The sequence below is a fragment of the Oncorhynchus mykiss genome, chromosome 2, assembly GCF_013265735.2.
Source record: "Oncorhynchus mykiss isolate Arlee chromosome 2, USDA_OmykA_1.1, whole genome shotgun sequence".
NCBI lineage: Eukaryota > Metazoa > Chordata > Actinopteri > Salmoniformes > Salmonidae > Oncorhynchus > Oncorhynchus mykiss.
In genome coordinates this window covers 11,422,431-11,434,626 of record NC_048566.1, presented here as the reverse complement: position 1 = coordinate 11,434,626, position 12,196 = coordinate 11,422,431, and the positions used below count along the sequence as shown (strand labels likewise).

Genomic DNA, 12,196 nt, shown 5'->3' with positions numbered 1-12,196 from the left:
TCTAGTCTAGTATGGACCAGGTGATCACAGTTCACAGTCTAGTCTAGTAGTTATATAGGATGGTGTGTATAGACAGTATAGACAGTAGTTATATAAGGATGGTGTGTATAGACAGTATAGACAGTAGTTATAGAGGATGGTGTGTATAGACAGTATAGACAGTAGTTATATAGGATGGTGTGTATAGACAGTAGTTATATAGGATGGTGTGTATAGACAGTAGTTATATAGGATGGTGTGTATAGACAGTAGTTATATAGGATGGTGTGTATAGACAGTAGTTATATAGGATGGTGTGTTTAGACAGTAGTTATATAGGATGGTGTGTTTAGACAGTAGTTATATAGGATTGTGTGTATAGACAGTATAGACAGTAGTTACATAGAATGGGGTGTATAGACAGTAGTTATATAGGATGGTGTGTATAGACAGTATAGACAGTAGTTATATAGGATGGTGTGTATAGACAGTAGTTATATAGAATGGGGTGTATAGACAGTATAGACAGTAGTTACATAGAATGGGGTGTATAGACAGTAGTTATATAGGATGGTGTGTATAGACAGTAGTTATATAGGATGGTGTGTTTAAACAGTAGTTACATAGAATGGGGTGTATAGACAGTAGTTATATAGGATGGTGTGTATAGACAGTAGTTATATAGGATGGTGTGTATAGACAGTATAGACAGTAGTTATACAGGATGGTGTGTATAGACAGTAGTTATATAGGATGGTGTGTATAGACAGTATAGACAGTAGTTATACAGGATGGTGTGTATAGACAGTAGTTATATAGGATGGTGTGTATAGACAGTAGTTACATAGAATGGTGTTTATAGACAGTAGTTATATAGGATGGTGTGTATAGACAGTAGTTACATAGAATGGTGTGTATAGACAGTAGTTATATAGGATGGTGTGTATAGACAGTAGTTATATAGGATGGTGTGTATAGACAGTAGTTATAGAGGATGGTGTGTATAGACAGTAGTTATAGAGGATGGTGTGTATAGACAGTAGTTATAGAGGATGGTGTGTATAGACAGTAGTTATATAGGATGGTGTGTATAGACAGTAGTTATATAGGATGGTGTGTATAGACAGTAGTTATATAGGATGGTGTGTATAGACAGTGGTTATATAGGATGGTGTGTATAGACAGTAGTTATACAGAATGGTGTGTATAGACAGTAGTTATATAGGATGGTGTGTATAGACAGTATAGACAGTAGTTATATAGGATGGTGTGTATAGACAGTATAGACAGTAGTTATATAGGATGGTGTGTATAGACAGTAGTTATATAGGATGGTGTGTATAGACAGGTTATATAGGATGGTGTGTATAGACAGTATAGACAGTAGTTATATAGGATGGTGTGTATAGACAGTAGTTATATAGGATGGTGTGTATAGACAGTAGTTATATATGATGGTGTGTATAGACAGTAGTTATATAGGATTGTGTGTATAGACAGTAGTTATATAGGATGGTGTGTATAGACAGTATAGACAGTAGTTATAGAGGATGGTGTGTATAGACAGTATAGACAGTAGTTATATAGGATGGTGTGTATAGACAGTAGTTATATAGGATGGTGTGTATAGACAGTAGTTATACAGGATGGTGTGTATAGACAGTAGTTATAGAGGATGGTGTGTATAGACAGTAGTTATATAGGATGTTGTGTATAGACAGTATAGACAGTAGTTATATAGGATGGTGTGTATAGACAGTAGTTATATAGGATGGTGTGTATAGACAGTAGTTATATAGGATGGTGTGTATAGACAGTATAGACAGTAGTTATAGAGGATGGTGTGTATAGACAGTATAGACAGTAGTTATATAGGATGGTGTGTATAGACAGTAGTTATATAGGATGGTGTGTATAGACAGTAGTTATATAGGATGGTGTGTATAGACAGTAGTTATATAGGATGGTGTGTATAGACAGGTTATATAGGATGGTGTGTATAGACAGTATAGACAGTAGTTATATAGGATGGTGTGTATAGACAGTAGTTATATAGGATGGTGTGTATAGACAGTAGTTATATATGATGGTGTGTATAGACAGTAGTTATATAGGATGGTGTGTATAGACAGTAGTTATATAGGATGGTGTGTATAGACAGTATAGACAGTAGTTATACTGGATGGTGTGTATAGACAGTAGTTACATAGAATGGTGTGTTTAGACAGTAGTTATATAGGATGGTGTGTATAGACAGTAGTTATATAGGATGGTGTGTATAGACAGTAGTTATACAGGATGGTGTGTATAGACAGTAGTTATATAGGATGGTGTGTATAGACAGTATAGACAGTAGTTATATAGGATGGTGTGTATAGACAGTAGTTATATAGGATGGTGTGTATAGACAGTATAGACAGTAGTTATAGAGGATGGTGTGTATAGACAGTAGTTATATAGGATGTTGTGTATAGACAGTATAGACAGTAGTTATATAGGATGGTGTGTATAGACAGTAGTTATATAGGATGGTGTGTATAGACAGTAGTTATATAGGATGGTGTGTATAGACAGTATAGACAGTAGTTATAGAGGATGGTGTGTATAGACAGTATAGACAGTAGTTATATAGGATGGTGTGTATAGACAGTAGTTATATAGGATGGTGTGTATAGACAGTAGTTATATAGGATGGTGTGTATAGACAGTAGTTATATAGGATGGTGTGTATAGACAGTAGTTATATAGGATGGTGTGTATAGACAGTAGTTATATAGGATGGTGTGTATAGACAGTATAGACAGTAGTTATATAGGATGGTGTGTATAGACAGTAGTTATATAGGATGGTGTGTATAGACAGTATAGACAGTAGTTATAGAGGATGGTGTGTATAGACAGTAGTTATATATAGGATGGTGTGTATAGACAGTAGTTATACAGGATGGTGTGTATAGACAGTAGTTATAAAGGATGGTGTGTATAGACAGTAGTTATATAGGATGGGGTGTATAGACAGTAGTTATATAGGATGGGGTGTATAGATAGTAGTTATATAGGATGGGGTGTATAGACAGTAGTTATATAGGATGGTGTGTATAGACAGTAGTTATATAGGATGGTGTGTATAGACAGTAGTTATATAGGATGGGGTGTATAGATAGTAGTTATATAGGATGGGGTGTATAGACAGTAGTTATATAGGATGGTGTGTATAGACAGTAGTTATATAGGATGGTGTGTATAGACAGTAGTTATAGAGGATGGTGTGTATAGACAGTAGTTATATAGGATGGTGTGTATAGACAGTATAGACAGCAGTTATATAGGATGGTGTGTATAGACAGTAGTTATATAGGATGGTGTGTATAGACAGTAGTTATACAGGATGGTGTTTTAACAGTAGTTATATAGGATGGTGTGTATAGACAGTAGTTATACAGGATGGTGTGTATAGACAGTAGTTATATAGGATGGTGTGTATAGACAGTAGTTATACAGGATGGTGTGTATAGACAGTAGTTATAGAGGATGGGCCTTGACTAGAATACAGTCTATACATACGAAGTGGATAAAACAGTATATAAACATGATCACAATGTTAAATCGGAGGGCTCTGGAGTAGTTTAAAAAACGTGGAACGTCTGGGGGTCCCCGAGGAGAGGTATAAAAACCCCTGGTGTGGATGACCTCAGTCTGTCTGTCTCACCAGTAGCAGAGCAGTGCCTCAGTGACACGGGGCTGAACTCTCTGCAGTCTGTCCTCTCTCCAGCAGGGGGAGGTAGAGAGACCCAGTCTGGTTAACAGCTCACCATTCAGACTGCTCTGGCCACCGGTCAGCAGGTAGCAGCTACGCATCTGGACCAAATGCCTGAAACAATTAAATCAATCAGTCACTGAAGACGGTTCTGTCCACGTCATTGGTTAAGAGGAAGGCTCATTGTCATCTCAGGTTCTATACTTCAATGAAGGGTTAGGGTTGAGGTTAGGGTTATGGCTTAGGTTAAGAGTCAGAGTTATGGGTTAAGGGTTGGGGTCAGGGTTAAGGTGAAGGTTAGGAGTTATGGGGTTAAGGGTTGGGGTCAGGGTTGGGGTTAGGGTTAGGAGTTATGTGTTAGGGGTTGGGGATCAGGATTAAGGTGAAGGTTAGGAGTTATGTGTTAAGGGTTGGGGTCAGGGTTGGGTTCAGGTGAAGGTTAGGAGTTATGGGTTAAGGGTTGGGGTCAGGGTTGGGGTCAGGGTTAAGGTGAAGGTTAAAGGCCCAGTGCAGTCAAAACTATGAAATCCCTGTGTTTTATATATATTTTCACACTATGAGCTTTGAAATGTCAGACTGTTTTGGTGGGATGGAGTTTTGGCCTTCCATGGTGACATCACCGTGCGGTGAATTAGTTAATAGACCAATCAGAAAGAGAGTTCCAAACCTCTCTGCCAATAAGAGAAAATGTTATGTTTTCCCCTCCCCACTCAGGCCACTCCCAGACAATCCCAGCAACACTTTGACTTGAGAAATTGCCTTTTGCCAAGAAGATATATTTGTTTCATTTTGACCATTTTAATTGAAAACAATCTGCATTAATTAATTGAAAACTGATGCATTGGACCTTTAATGGAAGTACTGAATGTGTATATGAAGTACTGAATGTGTATATGAAGTACTGAATGTGTTTATGAAGTACTGAATGTGTATATGAAGTACTGAATGTGTTTATGAAGTACTGAATGTGTATATGAAGTACTGAATGTGTATATGAAGTACTGAATGTGTATATGAAGTACTGAATGTGTATATGAAGTACTGAATGTATATATGAAGTACTGAATGTGTATATGAAGTACTGAATGTGTATATGAAGTACTGAATGTGTATATGAAGTACTGAATGTGTATATGAAGTACTGAATGTGTATATGAAGTACTGAATGTATATATGAAGTACTGAATGTGTTTATGAAGTACTGAATGTGTATATGAAGTACTGAATGTGTATATGAAGTACTGAATGTGTATATGAAGTACTGAATGTATATATGAAGTACTGAATGTGTTTATGAAGTACTGAATGTGTATATGAAGTACTGAATGTGTATATGAAGTACTGAATGTGTTTATGAAGTACTGAATGTGTATATGAAGTACTGAATGTGTATATGAAGTACTGAATGTATATATGAAGTACTGAATGTGTATATGAAGTACTGAATGTGTTTATGAAGTACTGAATGTGTTCATGAATACCTGATTCTCCTCCTGTCGTCCTGTAGGGTCTTCAGTCTCTCTATATCCATCCACAGACGCAAAAGCTTCTCTCCTAGTGTTCCCTTTAAGAAGTCCTTAAAGTCACCAAGGCCCTGTCTATCACTATGGATACTAGCAGTGACATCATAGAACTCAAGGTCATGGTCATTCTCCTCCTCTGACCCTTCACCCTCCTCCTGCTGCTCCTTCAGTCTGCTGTGGCTGGTGGCTGAACCTCCCTCACAGGGGCTCTCTGTGTGGGGACCACCCGTCTCCTCATCAGTGGTAGAACAGGCGGGACTCTGGGGCTTGGGTTCCCCATTATCCTCATCTGTAGTTCCTGCCTCTCTCTCTGTCTTTGCCTCTGTCTCTGTGAGGTAGACTTTCATCTCCTGCTCTGCGCTGTGGTCTCCCCGTCTCTTGTCCCAGTCTAGAAGTGAAGAGCAGAGAGGACAGTCCGGGAGCGAAGAGGAGACAGGAAAGGAGACGAGGAGTGAGGAGGACAGGGCGTAGGACTCTGAGTCAGGGATGCAGGAGAAGCAGGCTGAGGCCGGACCCCTCTGTCCCTCCCGGCCCAGGGAGCACACCGGGGTTCTCACAGACCGGGTACAGACAGGCAGCCGCTTGTCCTTGTCCTTAGCCATTGTCAACATGTCTGTTACCGAGGCCTGCAGACACACAAAGAACACAAACACACCCAGTGTGACTACAGGGAAGTGTTGCCTGGGGTGAGACAGACAGAGAAATACCTGGATCATACACAGTATATAAAGTAAACTACTGTTTTACCAACACCACAAAACAAGTGTTTATTTATGACAAATAATCATCTCCGCTGTACTGAACCATATTGACATCATACTGAGATATATCATCTCCGCTGTACTGAACCATATTGACATCATACTGAGATATATCATCTCCGCTGTACTGAACCATATTGACATCATACTGAGATATATCATCTCCGCTGTACTGAACCATATTGACATCATGCTGAGATATATCATCTCCGCTGTACTGAACCATATTGACATCATACTGAGATATATAATCTCCGCTGTACTGAACCATATTGACATCATACTGAGATATATCATCTCCGCTGTACTGAACCATATTGACATCATGCTGAGATATATCATCTCCGTTGTACTGAACCATATTGACATCATGCTGAGATATATCATCTCCGCTGTACTGAACCATATTGACATCATGCTGAGATATATCATCTCCGTTGTACTGAACCATATTGACATCATACTGAGATATATCATCTCCGCTGTACTGAACCATTCTGACATCATACTGAGATATATCATCTCCGCTGTACTGAACCATACTGACATCATACTGAGATATATCATCTCCGCTGTACTGAACCATATTGACATCATACTGAGATATATCATCTCCGCTGTACTGAACCATATTGACATCATGCTGAGATATATCATCTCCGTTGTACTGAACCATATTGACATCATACTGAGATATATCATCTCCGCTGTACTGAACCATTCTGACATCATACTGAGATATATCATCTCCGCTGTACTGAACCATACTGACATCATACTGAGATATATCATCTCCGCTGTACTGAACCATTCTGACATCATACTGAGATATATCATCTCCGCTGTACTGAACCATATTGACATCATGCTGAGATATATCATCTCCGCTGTACTGAACCATATTGACATCATACTGAGATATATCATCTCCGCTGTACTGAACCATATTGACATCATACTGAGATATATCATCTCCGCTGTACTGAACCATATTGACATCATACTGAGATATATCATCTCCGCTGTACTAAACCATATTGACATCATGCTGAGATATATCATCTCCGCTGTACTAAACCATATTGACATCATGCTGAGATATATCATCTCCGCTGTACTGAACCATAATGAGATATATCATCTCCGCTGTACTAAACCATATTGACATCATGCTGAGATATATCATCTCCGCTGTACTGAACCATAATGAGATATATCATCTCCGCTGTACTGAACCATACTGACATCATACTGAGATATATCATCTCCGCTGTACTGAACCATACTGACATCATACTGAGATATATCATCTCCGCTGTACTGAACCATACTGACATCATACTGACATATATCATCTCCGTTGTACTGAACCATATTGACATCATACTGAGATATATCATCTCCGCTGTACTGAACCATATTGACATCATACTGAGATATATCATCTCCGCTGTACTGAACCATAATGAGATATATCATCTCCGCTGTACTGAACCATATTGACATCATACTGAGATATATCATCTCCGCTGTACTGAACCATATTGACATCATGCTGAGATATATCATCTCCGCTGTACTGAACCATATTGACATCATACTGAGATATATCATCTCCGCTGTACTGAACCATATTGACATCATACTGAGATATATCATCTCCGCTGTACTGAACCATATTGACATCATACTGAGATATATCATCTCCGCTGTACTGAACCATATTGACATCATGCTGAGATATATCATCTCCGTTGTACTGAACCATATTGACATCATACTGAGATATATCATCTCCGCTGTACTGAACCATTCTGACATCATACTGAGATATATCATCTCCGCTGTACTAAACCATACTGACATCATACTGAGATATATCATCTCCGCTGTACTGAACCATTCTGACATCATACTGAGATATATCATCTCCGCTGTACTGAACCATATTGACATCATGCTGAGATATATCATCTCCGCTGTACTGAACCATATTGACATCATACTGAGATATATCATCTCCGCTGTACTGAACCATATTGACATCATACTGAGATATATCATCTCCGCTGTACTGAACCATATTGACATCATGCTGAGATATATCATCTCCGCTGTACTGAACCATATTGACATCATACTGAGATATATCATCTCCGCTGTACTGAACCATATTGACATCATGCTGAGATATATCATCTCCGCTGTACTGAACCATATTGACATCATGCTGAGATATATCATCTCCGCTGTACTGAACCATATTGACATCATGCTGAGATATATCATCTCCGCTGTACTGAACCATATTGACATCATACTGAGATATATCATCTCCGCTGTACTGAACCATATTGACATCATAATGAGATATATCATCTCCGCTGTACTGAACCATATTGACATCATACTGAGATATATCATCTCCGCTGTACTGAACCATATTGACATCATACTGAGATATATCATCTCCGCTGTACTGAACCATATTGACATCATGCTGAGATATATCATCTCCGCTGTACTGAACCATACTGACATCATGCTGAGATATATCATCTCCGCTGTACTGAACCATATTGACATCATACTGAGATATATCATCTCCGCTGTACTGAACCATATTGACATCATACTGAGATATATCATCTCCGCTGTACTGAACCATATTGACATCATACTGAGATATATCATCTCCGCTGTACTAAACCATATTGACATCATGCTGAGATATATCATCTCCGCTGTACTAAACCATATTGACATCATGCTGAGATATATCATCTCCGCTGTACTGAACCATAATGAGATATATCATCTCCGCTGTACTAAACCATATTGACATCATGCTGAGATATATCATCTCCGCTGTACTGAACCATAATGAGATATATCATCTCCGCTGTACTGAACCATACTGACATCATACTGAGATATATCATCTCCGCTGTACTGAACCATACTGACATCATACTGAGATATATCATCTCCGCTGTACTGAACCATACTGACATCATACTGAGATATATCATCTCCGTTGTACTGAACCATATTGACATCATACTGAGATATATCATCTCCGCTGTACTGAACCATATTGACATCATACTGAGATATATCATCTCCGCTGTACTGAACCATAATGAGATATATCATCTCCGCTGTACTGAACCATATTGACATCATACTGAGATATATCATCTCCGCTGTACTGAACCATATTGACATCATGCTGAGATATATCATCTCCGCTGTACTGAACCATATTGACATCATACTGAGATATATCATCTCCGCTGTACTGAACCATATTGACATCATACTGAGATATATAATCTCCGCTGTACTGAACCATATTGACATCATACTGAGATATATCATCTCCGCTGTACTGAACCATATTGACATCATGCTGAGATATATCATCTCCGTTGTACTGAACCATATTGACATCATGCTGAGATATATCATCTCCGCTGTACTGAACCATATTGACATCATGCTGAGATATATCATCTCCGTTGTACTGAACCATATTGACATCATACTGAGATATATCATCTCCGCTGTACTGAACCATTCTGACATCATACTGAGATATATCATCTCCGCTGTACTAAACCATACTGACATCATACTGAGATATATCATCTCCGCTGTACTGAACCATATTGACATCATACTGAGATATATCATCTCCGCTGTACTGAACCATATTGACATCATGCTGAGATATATCATCTCCGTTGTACTGAACCATATTGACATCATACTGAGATATATCATCTCCGCTGTACTGAACCATTCTGACATCATACTGAGATATATCATCTCCGCTGTACTAAACCATACTGACATCATACTGAGATATATCATCTCCGCTGTACTGAACCATTCTGACATCATACTGAGATATATCATCTCCGCTGTACTGAACCATATTGACATCATGCTGAGATATATCATCTCCGCTGTACTGAACCATATTGACATCATACTGAGATATATCATCTCCGCTGTACTGAACCATATTGACATCATACTGAGATATATCATCTCCGCTGTACTGAACCATATTGACATCATGCTGAGATATATCATCTCCGCTGTACTGAACCATATTGACATCATACTGAGATATATCATCTCCGCTGTACTGAACCATATTGACATCATGCTGAGATATATCATCTCCGCTGTACTGAACCATATTGACATCATGCTGAGATATATCATCTCCGCTGTACTGAACCATATTGACATCATGCTGAGATATATCATCTCCGCTGTACTAAACCATACTGACATCATAATGAGATATATCATCTCCGCTGTACTGAACCATATTGACATCATAATGAGATATATCATCTCCGCTGTACTGAACCATACTGAGATATATCATCTCCGCTGTACTAAACCATACTGACATCATAATGAGATATATCATCTCCGCTGTACTGAACCATATTGACATCATAATGAGATATATCATCTCCGCTGTACTGAACCATACTGAGATATATCATCTCCGCTGTACTAAACCATACTGACATCATAATGAGATATATCATCTCCGCTGTACTGAACCATACTGAGATATATCATCTCCGCTGTACTGAACCATATTGACATCATACTGAGATATATCATCTCCGCTGTACTGAACCATACTGACATCATGCTGAGATATATCATCTCCGCTGTACTGAACCATACTGAGATATATCATCTCCGCTGTACTGAACCATATTGACATCATACTGAGATATATCATCTCCGCTGTACTGAACCATACTGACATCATACTGAGATATATCATCTCCGCTGTACTGAACCATATTGACATCATACTGAGATATATCATCTCCGCTGTACTGAACCATACTGACATCATAATGAGATATATCATCTCCGCTGTACTGAACCATACTGAGATATATCATCTCCGCTGTACTAAACCATACTGACATCATAATGAGATATATCATCTCCGCTGTACTGAACCATACTGAGATATATCATCTCCGCTGTACTAAACCATACTGACATCATGCTGAGATATATCATCTCCGCTGTACTGAACCATACTGACATCATGCTGAGATATATCATCTCCGCTGTACTGAACCATACTGAGATATACCATCTATGTGAATAAGCAGGATCTGCTGACCTGTCCCAGTGACACATAGAGGACCTTCATCAGGGTCTCTCTGTCATCGGGCCCAGGGGAAGGACAGACAGGCTCTGTGGTGACAGGGGGCTGGACTGAGGTACCATCCCTCTTCTGGTTCCAGCCCTGAGGGCCCCACTGAGAGAGCAGCTTCGCTAACCTTGGGAAACACCGTCAAGCATCAAACACACATCAATCAATCAAAACGTTATTTATAAAAGCCTTTTAAACAACATTTGTCACAAAGTGCAGGAATGGAGGGTCAGACAAAGCTATGAATGGAATAGAATATAATAGAATGGAATATAATGGAATATAATGGAATATAATGGAATATAATGGAATGGAATGGAATGGAATGGAATGGAATGGAATGGAATGGAATGGAATGGAATGGAATGGAATGGAATGGAATGGAATGGAATAGAATGGAATAGAATAGAATAGAATAGAATAGAATAGAATGGAATATCATGGAATATAATGGAGAGTCGCCTGCTCTCAACAGGTACAGTATATGGTGACATAGCTGTGGGATTAGGTATCCATGAGCTGCAGGAAGTAGACCTATAGGTTGAAGGGAAGTAGACCTATAGGTTGGGTAGAAGTAGACCTATAGGCTGGGTAGAAGTAGACCTATAGGTTGGGTGGAAGTAGACCTATAGGTTGGGTAGAAGTAGACCTATAGGTTGGGTAGAAGTAGACCTATAGGTTGGGTAGAAGTAGACCTATAGGTTGGGTAGAAGTAGACCTATAGGTTGGGTGGAAGTAGACCTATAGGTTGGGTGGAAGTAGACCTATAGGTTGGGTCAGAAGTAGACCTATAGGTTGGGTGGAAGTAGACCTATAGGTTGGGTAGAAGTAGACCTATAGGTTGGGTAGAAGTAGACCTATAGGTTGGGTCAGAAGTAGACCTATAGGTTGGGTCAGAAGTAGACCTATAGGTTGGGTAGAAGTAGACCTATAGGTTGGGTCAGAAGTAGACCTATAGGTTGGGTAGA

General features: G+C 39.1%; 1 protein-coding gene across 4 annotated transcripts in view; it reads right to left on the bottom strand.

Moving 5' to 3' along the window:
- Nucleotides 1–12,196, bottom strand: part of LOC110510416 (regulator of G-protein signaling 22) — a 42,226-nt gene that overhangs the window by 23,805 nt on the left and 6,225 nt on the right. For all 4 annotated transcript variants that reach the window (XM_036938016.1, XM_036938019.1, XM_036938025.1 and 1 more), the window contains exons 6-8: nucleotides 11,196–11,355; nucleotides 5,217–5,884; nucleotides 3,688–3,849 (exon numbers count right to left, since the gene is read on the bottom strand). In XM_036938016.1, coding sequence (XP_036793911.1) covers nucleotides 3,688–3,849; nucleotides 5,217–5,884; nucleotides 11,196–11,355 — 990 coding nt within the window. The remainder of the gene's footprint in view (nucleotides 1–3,687; nucleotides 3,850–5,216; nucleotides 5,885–11,195; nucleotides 11,356–12,196) is intronic.